Source organism: Salvelinus fontinalis, chromosome 31 (genome assembly GCF_029448725.1).
Source record: "Salvelinus fontinalis isolate EN_2023a chromosome 31, ASM2944872v1, whole genome shotgun sequence".
Taxonomy (NCBI): Eukaryota; Metazoa; Chordata; class Actinopteri; order Salmoniformes; family Salmonidae; genus Salvelinus; species Salvelinus fontinalis.
The window spans coordinates 44,655,562-44,674,493 of NC_074695.1; the positions used below are offsets into that span (position 1 = coordinate 44,655,562).

The following is an 18,932-nucleotide window of genomic DNA, read 5'->3' on the forward strand; positions in this document are numbered from 1 at the left end:
TCCAATAATTGTGTTGAAAATACATAAAGTAACTATCTAACAAGAAACTTCTGCAAGGATACACCAGGGATGTATTTTTTTGTAAAACCACCACTGGGATACTAGAACGACCCGGAAGAAGTTAGCGCAAAATGTGATATCGGGAGACCGAGGTCATAAATTCTCTCTCACAACCATCTTGGATATAGAATCCTAACTCGGTGAGTGTGTCTGCCGCGAATCTAACTTCATCTAACCATGTATCGTAGTTAAAATTATTTAAAACAGGGCTCTGAAAGTACATGAGAAGTGTGGCATACCCCTTATGTGGATATTTATCCATATCATTATCTGTACACAGAAATATTCACTGTTATCTATCTCTGGTACAAAATGGGGGAACACGACTTTGCCCACATTTGCTAATGTTGTTGCTAACTGGTACATGCTTGGTTTCTTCATGTGACACGACAGTTGAGAACACAGGACGAATTAGACATTTTACCGATGGGGCAACTTGTGTAGTGTTCAGTGGAAGTTGTCAGTGAGCCAACCTATGAACATATCTTTGACAGCGCACATCCAGCAAGCAAGATTCAAGCGAAGCTTGTTCGAAAGTGAGAGTACCGTTAGCTAACCATCAACCTAATCTTTTACGGTTTTCTTTGTAGACTATACAAGTTGGTAGCTATGATTGTTATTGCTGTTACGTTATATTAAACAGCGTTTTCGTGCAGTGTCCATTTGTCTCCTGATTTGCAGCTTGTCAATATTAACTAGCTAGATAATGTTTATCCCTTTTAAAGTGGCTAGTTAGCTTGCCAACTAGGGAATGCATCATTACATTAGCAACACGTGAAACGCTGAAGTTAACGCTCGAGTTCGAAATTAAAATGGCTTGTTGGCTAACCACTAACTTATCCAGTTACCCTCACTGTCAGTAAGTACCTAACCAATGTTTGACAGTATGAGTCGGTCACATTGAGTATAATATGCTGTTCTAGAATTTCGCTACATCCGCAATAAAATTAGATTAGACACAGTGGGAGAACCTCAAATTCATACTTTTCGCGTCCTCTTTCTCAACACCAATTGGATGAGAGGCAGAGGTCCCTCCCCTCTGACTTCAATGGCGTTTAAGGAGGTGAGAGAGGACTCGAAGTGTGCAGGTGATTTCCCTGAGACATTGAGTACGATTACATGCACACAATGCGATTATTGTGGATAGATTGATATAATATTTCGATTAAAACGTTTACATGCTTTGCAAGAAGAACGATTCCCTTAACAATCATGTTTTACATAGACACATATGAAATCGGGCTACCTGATGGCACTCAAAATAAACGTTCTACCACAGCAAACATTGTTATTTTTTGGAAGCATGTTTGATTTTGAGATCAGACATATAAAGTTTGAACTACTTCTATGCATTCATTCAGTTCTCAACGCACTTCATTCAGCACTAAAGAGGGAGGCTAGCTCAGCTGGTGTTAACACAAACACCGATCAAATACAGCACTGGGAATGCCAATTAAGGTGTTTACATGTGCAAATAATTTGAAAGATTGCTCAGAAAACCAGGTGCATTCGGTGTATGCTTACTTTGATTTTGACCTAATGCCGATTTTATGATGAGCAGAGTAAGGTGTTTACATGATTGCATAATCTGCCTACTACCATAATCAGTTTAATATTGAATTACTACTGTGCTGGTTAATGTACTCATTGAATCCATTTCCTACTACATTTTTTTTTTGTCATCTGCGCTCTATGGATTTACCTAGTCAATGGGAGACGTGTAAAAGTATCTAGTAAGTTAGTCTGTGTTTTATTCATGCCATGTCAGTTATTCCTGGTGAGTCATTCCTTGATTTCTCATTTCAGACACAAGCATGCCTGGTGAAGCCACAGAGACGGTCCCAGTCACTGAGCAGGAGATGCAGCAGCCACAAGTTGAGACTGGTTTGTATAGCATTATTACATCACACTTGCATGCTAAGATACTAAACTGCAAGGCTAATGGGGTCCTGGAACTCAAACACTGCAGTAGCTAATTCAACAGCATCAGTGCTTGTTGGATATAGTGACTGAAGTCATATTCCCCCAGTGGAGTGGTGGCTGTTATTTGAGAGCTCTATATTAATTGAACTCCTTCAGGAAAGGTAGCACTCATCAGTTGAAACTTAGATAATCAAGCAGGTGACACTGCTATAGAATGACATACTGTTGGTGACTTTCACTTGGAACCGTTTTCTCTGGGTCACCTGCTGAGCACAGCTTTACACATTCTCATATATAGGGATATGTGGTGTCATGTTTCTTTTAAGGGGAAGGGTGGGCTGATCAGCTGAGGGATCATATATAGTAGGCCCAAAAGTATTTGGACAGTGACAAATGTTTTGTTTTGCCTCTGTACTCTAGCACTTTGAAATTATACAATGACTGAGGTTAAAGGGCAGACTGGCTTACATTTGAGGGTATTTTCATCCATCTCTGGTGAACCGCTTAGAAATCACAGCACTTTTTGTACATAGTTCCCCCCATTTTAGGGAACCAAAAGTATTTGGACAAATTCACTTGCATTAGAGTAGTCAAAAGTTGAATATTTGGTCTCATATTCCTAGCACACAGTAAGTTTTGTCGCTGTATTCATTTAGCAGCAGCGTAACTCTGCTGCTAAATTGTTGCCAATCCCCCCCCCAAAAAGTGTACATTCGCATGGATGGTACCATGGTTACAGATCATGATGAATTAATCATGAGTGAGAGAGGTACAAATATCATAGCCCCCAAGACATGCTTACCTCTCACCATTACCAATAACAGGGGAGGTTAGCATTTTCTTTGGGGGGGGGGGGGGGGCATATTTATGCCTCTAACTTTCTCTCTCAACATTATTCACAATTCATTCATGATTATCTGTAATCATGGTAGCATCCACATTAATGTAGAAGTGTTTAGAAAACATTTACATTAAAAGTGACTCAAATGACACTGCATTTCTTCACCATTTCTATTGGGCACAAAGTAATCTGAAATATGCATTTCTTCACCATTTCTATTGGGCACAAAGTAATCTGAAATACAACCGAACTGCAAATGCAGTGTCACAAGCTTGATGTAGTCATTGCGAGCTAGGAATATGGGGCCAAATACTAAACGTTTGACTATAATACATGTATTAGTGAATTTGTCCAAATACCTTTGGTTCCCTAAAATCGGGGGGGGGGGGGGGGGGGGAAACAATGTACAAAGTGCTGTAATTTCGAAACAGTTCAACCAATATGGATAAAAAATACCCTCAAATTAAAGTTGACAGTCTGCACTTTAACCTCCTAGTCTTTGTATCATTTCAAGTACAGGGCCAAAACAACAAAATGTGTCACTGTCCAAATACTTTTGGACCTCCCTGTATAAACCATGGCCTGTAGATTATAATCCTGGGGGGCGACTCTTTTCTTTTTTACTGTGAAGTGAGTAGCCCTCAAGGATAATGTTTGGCCAGTCATCGACTCACTTTGCATTAATGTTAAAAAAAGGGTGTGGGAACAATTTTAGGGATTTGAGATGGCTTTAAAAAAAAATGGTTGTCTTGAATTTCACTACAGGTCAAATGGGTTATCCAGGACCCCTTATTTACTGAAACCTACTCACTCACAACCGCATGTGTTGAATGTTACTGCACCGACAACTGTGTTGTAAAACACTTTCTAATGCACGGGTATTGATGTAGTGGCATGTGCATGGACATTTTTTTTAAGAAACACCCAGCACGCATGAATTATACTGAACAAAAATATATTCGCAACATGTAACAATTTCTATCATTTTACTGAGTCACAGTTCAGTCAATTGAAATCAATTCAATAGGCCCTACCTAATCTATGGATTTCACATGACTTGGCATGCGTGGGCCTGGGAGGGCATAAGCCCACCCACTGGTGAGCCAGGCCCAGCCAATCAAGAGTTTTTCCCAACAAAAGGGCTTTATTACAGACAGAAATAGTCCTCAGTTTCATCAGCTGTCCGGGTGGATGGTTTCAGATAATCCCGCAGGTGAAGAAGCCAGGTGTGGAGGTCCTGGGCTGGTGTGGTTACACAAGGCCTGCGGTTGTGAGACCTGTTGGACGTACTGCCAAATTCTCTAAAATGACGTTGGAGGCGGTAGAGAAATTAACGTTAAATTCTCTGGCAACTGCTCTGGTGGACATTCCTGCAGTCAGCATTCTAATTGTACTCTCCCTGAACTTGAGAAATCTCTGGCGTTGTGTGTCAACTGCACATTTTAGTGGATTTTTGTCCCCCAGCACAAGGTGAACATATGGAATGATCATGCTGTTTAATCAGCTTCTTGATATTCCACACCTGTCATGTTGATGGATTATCTTGACGAAGGAGAAATGCTCACTAGCAGGGATGTAAACACATTTTTGCACACAATTTGAGAGAAATAAGCTTTTTGTGCACATGGAACATTTCAGGGATCTTTTATTTCAGCTCATGAAACATGAGACCAGCACTTTACATGTTTCATTTTATATTTTTGTTCAGTATACGTGATACTATTTTATTAGCAACCTCGGCATTAAAAAGTGTCACTGACTTATCATACAGCAGTAGGAATCCCTTATGCTTCTGGAAATATAGATTTAGTTTTTAGACCAGCTTTATTTTCTTTAAATATTCACACCTACATTCTCTTTGACCATGTTAGTGATGTGGTTGGTAAAGTTATGCTCACAATTTGCGGCCCTTTTTATGGCATTGATTTTACTAAATGTTTGATGGCAAAGGTAAGCTGCTTCTGTGAAGTAGCTTATGGAGCTTTATTTTCAAGTCATTTAAGAAACATTGGTTTTGAATGGAATTAGTATTGATGGTTTTCTTAAAGCATTTTCTCATTTCATTTTCATGCTGCAGCAAACAAAATTCTGATTAGTATAACAAAGATGCGTCAATATGCACGTGGAGGTAATTGGTGACACTGTTATGGATTTCCTCACTACCAAGCCCTGAACCGGAAGAGTGAAGTGTTGAAAACCATGACGGTTATAAGCTGATGAATCGCCATGTTTCCTGAAGAGACAATGAGTTGGAGCTGGTGAATGCCACAGATTTGCTTTTGAAGACCACTGGTCATGATGGCAGCCGAAGAAGGTGCTGAACAAGTGAAGACTACTAATAATGATTGGAGAAGATCCTGGATGTTCAGTGCCACAGGTGCCTGTTAATGAAGTTGATGAGAAACTACAGTACAGGGTTTATGGAGAGAGCCCACATAGTTTTGCAGGTAATTACTTAGTGCTGCTAGTGGAAACACCGTAGGTGTTGGCTGATAAATGGGCACTGTTAGCTATGACCACAGGGGAAGACTTTAGGAATGAAAGTTAGACTATTGGAAAAGCGGTAAATAGTTTTTGTTCAGCAAGGAAGACTGCAATGTTCCAGATAAGTGTTGAAAATCCACTTGGGGATTTGGGTTAAATTGCATGAAGTGGATGAGAAAATATTTAGATTTTGCTTTTCAGTTCTAGTTATTTGACTGTAATTCAGGTAAGGTTATCAAATTGCCTCATCACATCAAACAGAACAGCAACCTATTAAATCTCAATTTTCTAATTCAACTGTTTTCACTAGTGGTTCAGTGTGCATGGTTCTCTGTGGTAAGATTCTTTTCACTCTGAAATATTGTGTCATTAGGGTTTGTAGATGTATTGAATACTGCTCGCTCTTCAGAGGGTTTCTACCCACTTTCGGTCTTAAGGTTTTTCCAGTCACAATCTTGTGCATTTAGACACTGCATGGTAACAGGGATATGGGCTCAAGTTTGGTTTTGTGGGTACACACAACATTCACCCATTCTTGGTTCACTTGTAGCAAACGGAAGGCTGATGTCTGCATCTTTGAACAACCTCACAAACACCTTGGTTCAACTGAATTGATACACTACATGACCAAAAGTATGTGGACACCTGCTTGTCGAACATCTCGTCCCAAAATCATGGGCATTAATATGGAGTTGGTCCCTGCACTTCTGGGAAGGCTTTCCACTAGATGTTGGAATATTGCTGCGTGGATTTGATTCCATTCAGCCACAAGAGCATTAGAGAGGTCGGGCACTGAAGTTGGGCGATTAGGCCTGGCTCGCAGTTGGCATTCCACTTCATCCCAAAGGTGTTCAATGGGGTTGAGGTCAGTGCTCTGTGCAGGCCAGTCAAGTTCTTCCACACCGATCTCGACCAACTATTTCTGTATGGACCTCGCTTTTTGCACGGGGGCATTGTCATGCTGAAACAGGAAAGGGCCTTCCCCAAACTGTTGCGACTAAGTTGGAAGCACAGAATTGTCTAGAATGTCATTCTATGCTGTAGCATTAAGCCTTCACTGGCCTAGCCCAAACGATAAAAAAACGCCCAGACCATTATTCCTCCTCCATCAAACTTTACAGTTGGCACTATGCATTGGGGCAGGTAGCGTTCTCCTGGCATCCGCCAAACCCAGATTCGTCCGTCGGACTGCCAGATGATGAAGCGTGATTCATCACTCCAGAGAACACACAGCCACTGCTCCAGAGTACATTGGCGGCAAGCTTAACACCACTCCAGTCGACACTTGTTATTTTGCATGGTGGTCTTAGGCTTGTGTGCTGCTGCTCGGCCAAGGAAACCCATTTCATGAAGCTCCCGCTGAACAGTTTATATGCTGACGTTGCTTCCATAGACAGTTTTGAACTCGGTAGTGAGTGTTGCAACTGAGGACAGGTGATTTTTACAGGCTCCAGCACTCGGCGGTCCCGTTCTGTGAGCTTGTGTGGCCTACCACTTCGTGGCTGTGCCGTTGTTGCTCCTAGACGTTTCCACTTCACAATAACAGCACTTACAGTTGACCAGGCAGCTCTAGCAGGGCAGAACATTGTCTATTGAGATTGTATGGCTGTGTGCTCGATTTTATACACCTTATCAGCAATGGGTGTGGCTGAAATAGCCAAATCCACTCATTTGAAGGGGTGTCCACATACTTTTGTATATATAGTGTAGATCTAGATCCCAACCCCAGTTCTAAAAATGTACTCATTCAATTGTTTCCTCTTAATATTTTGTGTCATATAATCAAAACATTTGGACCCCAACTTCCTCATGTTGGTAAAAGTATCTGGTATAGGAGAATACCATTACTGTAGTTAGATTTTATTAAATGAGGGGTTAAATCATTTTGATCATATGCTTCAAAAAAACGTTATTGTAAGCTTATCAACCGCTCCTCACACTTGCTGTGACTACCCCCTGCTGCTCCTTCCGCTCCTCCTTTCCTTCCTATCAACTCCAGGGGTGTTGAGTTCCTCTGCTCCCCCTGAGATGGCTGTGTCTGACGTGACCAAGGCAGCCGCTTTGGAGAGTCCTGTGCCTCTAGGACCCGCCACTGTTCTTCCAGAGGTCGAATCCCAACCGGTGTCAGAAATGGCTTTAGGAGAGGCATCTAGTGGACAACTTAATGGTGTTGAAGCAACCATTGTTGAAGAACGTAAAGAAACTGCTGAACAACAGGTCACCCAAGCACCAGAAGAGGTCATCATTCAAGATTCAGCCGAAGTTATAGAGGCTACCGTGGCAGCCACTGAAGATGCAGTGGCTGCTGAACCCGTGGCAGTGGCTGCTGAACCCGTGGCAGTGGCTGAAGAGACTCCGGTCCAAGAACCAGCTCCTGCTGCTAAAGAGCCAATCGCAGACACTATTGATGGGATGGCACGTGTAACTCCAGAAGTCACTCCCGAGCCTGCAGTCAAGATGATCACTGAAGAGTTGGAGACTGTGAGTCTGGATCCAGCTCTTGATGATGCCGTACTATGCACTGAAGTGGCCAGCTCGGACACTGGGGCCCCAGAACCTGAACCACTGCCTGCTGATATGGCCATTGACACGCTAAACGAAACTCCTGTTGAAAAAGAACCAATTGCGGCCTTCTCTGAGGCCGTCCAGACGAAGGTGATGTCAAATCGTGCAGGCCCGGCCGTCTCCACCTGTCTCCTGTCAGGTGGGTCATTCTGTGTGCAAAGTTAGTTGTTTTTCCCTTCTTACAGCAGCTCCCCCTTTTTGTCTCTTTTTATACTTGCAATCTTCTGCACCAATGCTGGGCCTCTATTTGCCCTTTCAAATGTTATGTTTTGCCCCAAAAATAGTCAAATGTTATTATGCTTGTTGAAAAGGGCTTATGTTGAGAGAAATCAAGAGATTTTCAATATTACATTTTCTTTTTTAGGGATTGTTATTATCTCATGGGTATCCATTGGCTCTCAATTTTCTCTTGCGTCACTGTTTAAACTCAGCGTTTCACCTTGAAACAGGCCAGTCCATTTAGGCACTTAATGTAACGAACTGACTTCCAGCTACTTCTTTGTCTTTTGTCATCAGATGTGGACTGTCCTTTGACTGTTCTATTTCAGTCTCTCTCACTTTTCTCTGGGCTTATTGGTGTTTATCAGGAAGAAGGCCACCTAGCCAACTGTGTTAATGTGCTCTAACTGCAGTATCTGTTTTTAACACTGGTATTTGTAGCCAATGGGGGTGGTTAGGGAGTGGTAATAGTTCCAGTTATGGCTTTTTGGTCATTGCGGTACACCTTTTTACTACTCACTAGCCACATTTAATCCATTGTGGGTTGTTTTTTAATTTAACATATGAAATTGGTCATGTTTCAATTAAGTAACAATTGCATTTATTTGTCTATACTATAGCCCGACTTTTAAACTTGGTCGTAAACCACAACTTATATTTTTACATCCAAAATGAACAACATCGCACTGCAAGAATTCTTTTTTGTGTGTGTAATTCATTACTATCTCATTCAGTCGATTGAACAATTTCAGGTAATGGATGTTAGTGGGCTGAATTTGCCTTTAAGTGTGAACTCATTAGGGACCTTAGGTCAAACAATGCATAGCATTGTTTATAACTGCTACAGTTCCTTAGAATTTGACTTGTCATACCACTGTCACATGTATTTTAGTGTAAATAGTGCCACGCTTACATCTGCACTGAGTGGGTCCTCACTTTTAATCTCTGGTCATGAAATTGGACTAACACTGTAGAAAATGTTGTGTGTGGGTCTGTGCTTGGACCGAGTAGATGTTGGTGTTTTAACTTTAGGTTGTCAGTTGTGGTTTTGCCTGAATACTTGAATTGTAGTGTGCATTGAGTTTGCTGCCCTGCAACAAATCCTTCCATTTCGGAAATAAGGTTGGTGTGGTGTTCATCCTAACCCTGGAGTTCTGAGGTAACATTGTCTTGTGTGTTCTGATCTTTTAACCCGCATGGTTCAGGCTTTGACTTCCTTCCAATTTTTTAACAAACATATTTGTTTCATTCAGCCGCACCCTCTGCAAGTGTGGCTACCTCCCAGGAACCCCAGGCGGCTTCTGGCCCTGCCAAGCCCAAAGGCAAAGAGGCCAAGGGTGGCTCAACCCCAAAGGCTGTCCCTGGCAGAAGAAAAAAGTCCTCGATGTCTGCCTCCTCCTCTTCTCCTTCCTCCCCAAAGCCAACCTCCTCAACACCCCGTTCCCCCTTAGCTACCTCACCTGGGGCATCTGGAGCTCCCAGCCAGGGCAACCGTGCCGTCCCAAAGGTTGTAAAGGCTGGCAAACAAGGAAAGGCTAAGAAAGGAGAGGCTTTCAAGCCTGCTGCTGACCTGCCAGCCCCAGCCAAGGCTCCTGCCTCCACAGAGGCCAAACCTGTTCCTATTGAGCTTAAAGCTGCTCCTGCACCAGTAGTGGCCATGCCAGCATCTGTTGCTTCAGATCCTGCACCTTCCTCACCAATCTCTCCCAAGCCTGAGGCATCCCCTGTGGCCTTCAAAGTGACCTCAAAGCCTGCTGCATCAGCCCCTATATCATTTGCTGATGCTGGAGCTCCCAGCCAGGGCAACCGTGCCGTCCCAAAGGTTGTAAAGGCTGGCAAACAAGGAAAGGCTAAGAAAGGAGAGGCTTTCAAGCCTGCTGCTGACCTACCAGCCCCAGCCAAGGCTCCTGCCCCCACAGAGGCCAAACCTGTTCCTATTGAGCTTAAAGCTGCTCCTGCACCAGTAGTGGCCATGCCAGCATCTGTTGCTTCAGATCCTGCACCTTCCTCGCCAATCTCTCCCAACCCTGAGGCATCCCCCGTGGCCTTCAAAGTGACCTCAAAGCCTGCTGCATCAGCCCCTATGTCATTTGCTGATGCTGTTGCCTCTAGTCCACTTAAAGCTGCCCCTGAAATGCCCAAGGCCAAGCCTAAGCCTGTGCCCAAAGCTGAGGTGAAAGAGGTAAAGGCAGCCCCTGCACCAGCTAAGCCTGCTATGGAGAATGATGACCTTCCACCTCTCATTCCACCAGAGGAGCCAGTAAAGATGCCAGTCTTCTCACCCCCTACAGTAGTAGAGGCTCCTAAGCCTGCCCCAGTTGCTTCTCCAGCTCCCCCTAAACCAGCTCCAGTTGAGCCCGTTGTAGCTGCACCAGCTCCGCCCAAGCCTGCGCCAATTAAGCCCGTTGTAGCTGCACCAGCTCCGCCCAAGCCTGCGCCAATTAAGCCCGTTGTAGCTGCACCAGCTCCGCCCAAGCCTGCGCCAATTGAGCCTGTTGTAGCTGCACCAGCTCCGCCCAAGCCTGCGCCAATTGAGCCTGTTGTAGCTGCACCAGCTCCGCCCAAGCCTGCGCCAATTAAGCCCGTTGTAGCTGCACCAGCTCCGCCCAAGCCTGCGCCAATTAAGCCCGTTGTAGCTGCACCAGCTCCGCCCAAGCCTGCGCCAATTAAGCCCGTTTCAGCTGCACCAGCTCCGCCCAAGCCTGCGCCAATTAAGCCCGTTGTAGCTGCACCAGCTCCGCCCAAGCCTGCGCCAATTAAGCCCGTTGTAGCTGCACCAGCTCCACCCAAGCCTGCGCCAATTAAGCCCGTTGTAGCTGCACCAGCTCCGCCCAAGCCTGCGCCAATTAAGCCCGTTGTAGCTGCACCAGCTCCGCCCAAGCCTGTGCCAATTAAGCCCGTTGTAGCTGCACCAGCTCCGCCCAAGCCTGCGCCAATTAAGCCCGTTGTAGATGCACCAGCTCCGCCCAAGCCTTGCCCAATTGAGCCCGTTGTAGCTTCCCCTAAGCCTGTTGAAGTAGCCATTGTACCACCACCACCTCCAGTTTCAAAACCTGCCCCCACCCCTGCTAAAACCCCAACCAAACCGGAGCCTGTGACCAAGAATGAGGGTATTTCTTCTTCCTCCTCTCTCTGTCTCCTGTGTCCCCTCTGTTTGTCTGCCAATGTTGAGTTCTGTGGCCCATTCACTGGTTTGCTCAAGTGTCTCTTCCCTTTTTCTTCAGGTGTGAGTTGAAGAAAGTAGAGATTGTAGTAGTTGGTGTATTAGATTTGCTTCAAATGTAACCTCAACTGGCCTGTTTCAAAGACTACATGTAATTATTGGAGCTATTGATTGGTGAAATCAGTGCTCCCACTTTAGTGGCATTTTTGTTATTTTGGATTATAATTTAAAGCAGCAATCAGCAGTAGAAACGATAACAGTGGCATCCCTGGTTTGGTAAAAAGCTAAGGGGTGGGGCTGGAGAAATGTAATCACTCTCAAATTAATCGACTGGGCTATGGATATAAGGATTTGACAGTCCGTGATATCAAAATTATAGTTTTAACCATGTTTTGAGGCTATATACTGTTTATTTACATTTTCGTTGTTTACAAATATTGGAGTAAAACAAGCTTATTTTGGGTTCCGATGGGGTACGACAGTTGAACTAAGCTCATGAAGCATTTATAAGTCAAATTGATGTAGCAACTGCTGATTTCCCCTTTAACTGTGCTTTCAAACCAACCAAAAGGTTCCAGTTGACATGTTTTGCCTCCCATCAAGATGCATGTTAAAAGTTCAAATTATGTAAATGTTCTCAAATTCCCTACTATTTTTAGACACTGTTTGGTGGATGTTTTTCCCCACAATGATACAGTTAATTGAGCAACGGGGGATGGAACTCTATAAAATATCCTTTGGGGGGGGTCATGTCATTCTGAAGTTGGGAGATCCATCTTTAAATCTGTATGACTAGGGCAACATTTTACCATAACATTCTTTTAACATTTATTTATAAGTAGGTCTGTTAATTTGTACACTGACATATATATATATATATTTTTACCTCATCCACATTTAACCATTCTTTCAGTGCCTCAAATTACTAGGTTAAATTCACTTACCACCAACAAATGTTGGGCTCATTCAACATCTCAATTTGTACTTTGCTCAGTTAAATGATCCATACAATTCTCCGGTCTTACACAGGCGCTACTGTAAGAGAACTGGTTATCTGCTGCTCAGGCATCTGCCTGTGACAGCCTGTATAATGTGACTAATGCTTGTTTCTCTGTGGGGTGCTTACAGGGTCTGGCACTGAATCGGACAGCGACGAGTCTGTACCAGATCTGGAGGAACAGGACTCTGCACAGACACAGCAAGCACAGGTAAGACCACCTGAGTGATCAAGTGGCCAGGTAAGACTGCCTGAACAAGGGTCTGGTAGGGCACAGATTGGATTAACTGCTTATATATTGTATATACTGATACAGAAACAGTCCCTCCAGGATTCTGCAATCACAATTTTATTTAGCAAAATCAACAACTTCCCGCATAGTGAGGGCTTTCAAATTTGACCAATTGCCACAATATTTCTGCATTAAGAGTCAAATCGTCGCAATATTATCGCATAGCTTCAATACAAAAAGAGGACTCGCAATTTCAACCAATCACTGCTAAGGATGCACCGATATGAAATGTTTTGGCAATACCAATATCTGTTATTTTCCTTGCCAAAAACCTGATGCCGCTAAACAATTTAAATAATCGGTATTTTAAGCATTCTAGTACAGTTAAATAGTTGAAACACACACACACACACTGACCAAGAAGTTATTTTGTTGGCATTTACGTATGTCCCCCATTACCAGTATAAAAAAAACATAATCGAAACCCATTTCTTTCACTTACTTGCTGTGCTGTTTCGTTGTTCAGTCGTTTCATTCTCAGAGGATTTCATCATGCATGTCAAGCAGTGAAGTTTCAGCTCAGTTGGTCCTTGTCCTCTTCTATCATGGGTCCTCTTCATCGGTGCGCACTGTGTCCAACATTTCACATAAACCCTGTTTCTTGTCTGCATCGAAGTAGCGGTCCTTGTACCTAGCATCGAGCATGGTGGCGACACAGTAAAGAGGCTCAGAGAGAATGCCACCGAATCACTTGTTCACAGCCTCTAGTAGAGTACTTCTGCAAGTTTTAACCCCACGGTCTGTTTTGGAAGTTTTGTTGAGCAGGTGTTTCATTGCCATGACAGAGGTATCACGTCTGCTGCAGACACAGTTGATGAGCTTATTTCTCCAGTCAGTTGTTTGAATGGAGCTTAGGAGTGCGTTCATGTTCTCAAATGCCACTGAAATGGCAGCAGCGGTATGAGAACCAGCACATTCTTGAGCATGCAATACAGCTTTCCTCAGTACCAAATCCTCGTCGACCCACTGTGCTGTCAGACTCAGCATGCTCATGGGGCTGACATCGCTGGTCCAAATGTCAGTCTTGAAGCTAATAGCAGTGACGCCCATAGCAAGTCGTTAATGGATGTGCGTTTCAACAATACTGTGTAACTCCGGTAGTATAGCGCCTACTTGGTAGTGTGTACCGGGGCTCAACCAGTCGGCGAAAGCCAACATCATCCACAACAGAGAACGGTTGATTGTCAAGGGTAATGAATTTCATTATCTTGGGGTTGATGGATTTTGCCGTTGAGTTGTCTCACTGAAATGTTCTTACTCTTTCAAATGACTGGTCAACTTGAACTTGTTTAGTTGATGGAAGTGTGCGCTTAGTTTTTTTCTGATTTTATTCTAAGTAGTCGCTGAACGTCTGGGGGTGATGCACGTTCAAATGAGTAATTAGGTTTGTGGTATTGAAAGATTTCACTTTCTCCTCTCCTCTGGGAATAATAGCAGCACAAACGTGGCATATGGCTTTTTGTTATCTTCCTTTGAAACGTCAAAATAGATCCACACAGCAGACGTTGTGGGCTAGGTGAGGAATGCGGTGTTGCACGTGTAGCGCAGTCTGTGTCGTGGCGTCATTACGCCATCTACCTATGTTATATAGTTATGCACGTCAGCTTTGACATCGATTTTGCACATCGGCGTTTATCTAGACATCGGGCCGATGTTGCTATTTTTAGCTAATATTGGCCGATTCCGATATGCTTACCGATTTCTATCGTGTATCCCTAATCATTGCGCATTTACCACATATGGTTCAATCTGTTAGGTTCTTATTTTTCAGAGTAAATAACTCACGGACACTAGAGAAGCTTTAACCAAGTTTATCCTTCCCAAAGGTTCTGTACAGCTGAAAACAGACAGCCAAAGATTTCAGACTTCACAGTTTATATGCATCCTACTTAAAACACTCCCCTTTCTCTCCAATCCTTACATTGTATGGCTCTACAGGAAGCTAATAAAGAGGGTAACAGGATTCCAAAAATGTATTACTCTTAAGAGAATCTGTCCTCACCTCCTGACCTCAACCCCTCTTTCATCTAATACACATTCCAAAGCCAACGCCTTTCTTCTGAGAACCATTAACTTCTAACATAAAACCCAGTCTCTTTCATTTCCTATCATTCATTTACTACCTCAATTATCAAAGTTTAGCACGTTCCAACAAATCAAACCAGACGTCAACAACATTTTTCCGTCGTCAGCTCATTTTCACCACAGTGGACAATCATTACATATTGCCATGCAAATATCACAATGAAATCCCAGCGACATCCCGGAGGAACTGAGTAAACACTTGCACTGCACTCACAACATGATTAGAACCCCTGAGTATCTGTTTAAGAATAGATCCTTGACTCTTCAGTGATGATTGATACAGTGACTTTCGTTCTTCTGAGTCTACTGAAGCCAACCTTTCTGTCCTGAGAAGAGCAAAGGCCAAAGGGATACTTTCATTTGTTTTTTTCTTCACCATTCATGCCATATTCTTACATATGGGTGGAATTTTTGCTCTCATTCTGAAACCTTGACTGCCATTAAAGGAGGAAAAGTGTTTTTTTTCCCACAGCTTGCAGCTGCTGCAGAAATAGATGAGGAACCCGTTAGCAAAGCCAAACAGAGCCGTAGTGAAAAGAAGGCACGAAAGGTAACTAGCTTTTTTAAAAAACTATCTGGACTTCATCATATTTTCATTAGACATTCCCATCTTAAAAGTGTACGTTGAATAATTTAAATTACTATGCCACCTTTAACTATCCATTGTATGGTATAAACAATGGATAGTTAAGGAGTACAGTTCCAGTCAAAATATAACCCATGATTGTTTGCTTTTCTTCAGGCAATGTCTAAGCTGGGTCTCAGGCAGGTGACGGGGGTCACCAGGGTTACCATTCGCAAGTCTAAGAACATCCTATTTGTCATCACCAAACCAGATGTCTACAAGAGCCCTGCATCAGACACTTACATTGTCTTTGGTGAGGCTAAGGTAAGATGGATCCAGGATACTGTTATAATTGTATTTTTCTGGTCTCCTTTTAAATCTGAAATGCTATTGACATTGTTCCATCTAGTCTAGACTGTTCTTTCACGATAACCAAAATGGCATACTACAAGGGTATCAGTCAAATATGCAGTGGAATGTCCTTCAACCAAGGTGTTGGTGTTCTTGCTAAAGGATACGGCACTGAAATCGCCGTTTCTCTCCCTTTGGGTCTCAGATCGAGGATCTCTCACAGCAAGCCCAGTTGGCAGCGGCAGAGAAGTTCAAGGTACAGGGAGAAGCTGTGTCGAACATCCAGGAAAACACACAGACGCCCACCGTACAGGAGGAGAGCGAAGAGGAAGAGGTGAGGGCATTCAGGGGTGCAAAGGTTAGCATGTAATCGGCAGGAGTTAATTTCTCTTCAGTGATGATTGATACAGTGACTTTCGTTCTTCTGAGTCTACTGAAGCCAACCTTTCTGTCCTGAGAAGAGCACTGTTAACTATGATAGGGCTTAGTTTGTACATTATCAAAAACCGGGCACCGTATGTTTTGTTGTCCATTAGATTGTATAGCTCTGTTTGCCACAAATAGTTTGATTGTAGTAGTCTCCCATGCTTAATGGGGTAATTTATGGGCCCAATTCCCCTGGAGATGTCGGTGAATTGCAGTGCGAGTTGACTGTCAAATGTACTAATGTTTTGTCTCAATGCATAGGTTGATGAGACCGGGGTCGAGGTGAAGGACATTGAACTTGTGATGTCACAAGCCAATGTGTCGCGAGCGAAGGCTGTACGCGCCCTGAAAAACAACAACAACGACATTGTCAACGCAATTATGGTAAATCATTTTTAACACACAATTCCCCTTGTCACCAGACAAAATAATATCTGGCACAGGGTCCCTTCACTCCAAATATTTGTAGATTTGAATTGTGACCTGTGTCCAAGTTACCATGGGATCTACCAGCACGAGATCCTTCCTCTTCAGTGATGATTGATACAGTGACTTTCGTTCTTCTGAGTCTACTGAAGCCAACCTTTCTGTCCTGAGAAGAGCAAAGCAGTGTTAACTATGATGGGGCTTAGTTTGTACATGCATCAACACATTGTATTCTTATATTCACAGGAATTGACGATGTAGGCTGCTGGAGTTGATGGGGTTCTGAAAGGTTGCTGATTTAATCTATCGTTGGTACAATTTATACCCTAGGTGGAAATAAAGTTGTAAATCGATGCGGTTTCCCTCTATTGTCCTTTTGTTTTGTGAAATTATGCATCTGACACGTCTCCAAGGGACACTTGTCTCCAAGGGATTTGTCTGAACAGGGATATTGAATACAGTTGAGTCCTTTACAGGTGTAAAGTCTGCTCTGTTTTACTGAACTTTCAGAAGTCCCTCGTCTTAAATAATACTGTAGGACTGTATATCTTATCATTGCTGGCAGTTCAATATACATTCTACACAGAGGAGTGTACAAAAGATTTAAGTCGGAAGCGTGGAGTTTTCATGAGCTGGTGCTGGAAATTACTATGACTCATCGGAAGACGTCAAGTGAAAACCTCCCCTCTGAGGATCAAGGAAGCTGTGGCATGCACTCGGGAAAGGGTGTGGAAGGTTGGTAAAGGGACCACCAAACCATTTCAAGCATTAATTTGATATCCTAGAAATACCTGACTGATGCCTATGATATTACACCAGGCATCAACCCAGAGGGTTTCAAAGAGGTATGTTAACCCCTTATACAGGGTGTTCCCCATCCCCCTAATGATAAAGGCTAGGAATAGCATAACCGTAGATATGTGGTCAGGCCAAGTCAGCCACTTCTTTTTTTTTTTTATTAAACTAGGCTATGAACAAATTCTTATTTATAATGACAACCTAGGAACAGTGGGTTAACTGCCTTGTTTGGGTGCAGAATGACAGATTTCTACCTTGTCAGCTCTGGGATTCGACCTAGCAACCTTTCAGTTACTGTCCCAACACTCTAACCACTAGGCTACCTGGGGTCAAGTATGCTGCTATCTAGGGTTTGGCATTTTTCTTAATATATATACAGTATATCACGAGTGAGTACACCCCTCACATTTTTGTAAATATTTGAGTATATCTTTTCATGTGACAACACTGAAGAAATTACACTTTGCTACAATGTAAAGTAGTGAGTGAACGTCTTGTATAACAGTGTAAATTTGCTCTCCCCTCAAAATAACTCAACACACAGCCATTAATGTCTAAATTTTAAATTTTTTAATTTAAACCGCTGGCAACAAAAGTGAGTACACCCCTAAGTGAAAATGTTCAAATTGGGCCCAATTAGCCATTTTCCCTCCCCGGTGTCATGTGACTCGTTAGCGTTACAAGGTCTCAGGTGTGAATGGGGAGCAGGTGTGTTAAATTTGGTGTCATCGCTCTCACACTCCCTCATACTGACTGGTTACTGGAAGTTCAACATGTCACCTCATGGCAAAGAACTCTCTGAGGATCTGAAAAAAATAATTGTTGCTCTACATAAAGATGGCCTGGGCTACAAGAAGATTGCCAAGACACTGAAACTGAGCTGCAGCACGGTGGCCAAGACCATACAGCGGTTTAACTGGACAGGTTCCACTCAGAACAGGCCTCGCCGTGGTCGACCAAAGAAATTGAGTGCACGTGTTCAGCGTCATATCCAGAGGTTGTCTTTGGGAAATAGACGTATGACTGCTGCCAGCATTGCTGCAGAGGTTAAAGGGGTGGGGGGGGGTCAGCCTGTCAGTGCTCAGACCATACGCCGTACACTGCATCAAATTGGTCTGCATGGCTGTCGTCCCAGAAGGAAGCCTCTTCTAAAGATGATGCACAAGAAAGCCCGCAAACAGTTTGCTGAAGACAAGCAGACTGAGGACATGGATTACTGGAACCATGTCCTGTGGTCTGATGAGACCAAGATAAACTTATTTGGTTCAGATGGTGTCAAGCGTGTGTGGCGGCAACCAGGTGAGGAGTACAAAGACAAGTGTGTCTTGCCTACAGTCAAGCATGGTGGTGGGACTGTCATGGTCTGGGGCTGCATGAGTGCTGCCGGCACTGGGGAGCTACAGTTCATTGAGGGAACCATGAATGCCAACCTGTACTGTGACATACTGAAGCAGAACATGATCCCCTCCCTTCGGAGACTGGGCCGCAGGGCAGTATTCCAACATGATAACGACCCCAAACACACCTCCAAGACGACCACTGCCTTGGTAAAGAAGCTGAGGGTGAAGGTGATGGACTGGCCAAGCATGTCTCCAGACCTAAACCCTATTGAGCATCTGTGGGGCATCCTCAAACGGAAGGTGGAGTGCAAGGTCTCTAACATCCACCAGCTCTGATGTCGTCGTGAAAGAGGACTCCAGTGGCAACCTGTGAAGCTCTGGTGAACTCCATGCCCAA

General features: G+C 43.6%; 1 protein-coding gene and 3 non-coding genes across 6 annotated transcripts; all 4 read left to right on the top strand.

Annotated features, from left to right (window-relative positions):
• Nucleotides 1-93: 93 nt before the first annotated feature.
• On the top strand, nucleotides 94-16,750 carry LOC129830367 (nascent polypeptide-associated complex subunit alpha). 3 transcript variants are annotated; one of them, XM_055892893.1, is made up of 9 exons: nucleotides 94-200; nucleotides 1,867-1,944; nucleotides 7,308-8,012; nucleotides 12,384-12,463; nucleotides 15,102-15,179; nucleotides 15,372-15,518; nucleotides 15,751-15,879; nucleotides 16,233-16,355; nucleotides 16,644-16,750. In XM_055892893.1, exons 2-9 carry the CDS (start codon nucleotides 1,875-1,877, stop codon nucleotides 16,656-16,658), a joined length of 1,347 nt encoding a protein of 448 aa, XP_055748868.1. In that variant the 5' UTR covers nucleotides 94-200; nucleotides 1,867-1,874; the 3' UTR covers nucleotides 16,659-16,750. The 3 variants fall into 3 exon arrangements, with proteins under 3 accessions (XP_055748868.1, XP_055748869.1, XP_055748867.1); XM_055892894.1 differs by lacking the exon at nucleotides 7,308-8,012 and having other exon boundaries at nucleotides 95-200; XM_055892892.1 differs by lacking the exons at nucleotides 94-200; nucleotides 1,867-1,944; nucleotides 7,308-8,012 and adding an exon at nucleotides 8,022-11,202.
• LOC129830480 (small nucleolar RNA SNORD59) lies at nucleotides 14,891-14,964 on the top strand. Its single transcript, XR_008755534.1, has one exon. It is a non-coding gene; the product is annotated as a small nucleolar RNA SNORD59 (small nucleolar RNA).
• On the top strand, nucleotides 15,934-16,007 carry LOC129830481 (small nucleolar RNA SNORD59). The gene has a single exon (XR_008755535.1). It is a non-coding gene; the product is annotated as a small nucleolar RNA SNORD59 (small nucleolar RNA).
• On the top strand, nucleotides 16,499-16,572 carry LOC129830483 (small nucleolar RNA SNORD59). The gene has a single exon (XR_008755536.1). It is a non-coding gene; the product is annotated as a small nucleolar RNA SNORD59 (small nucleolar RNA).
• Nucleotides 16,751-18,932: the final 2,182 nt, after the last annotated feature.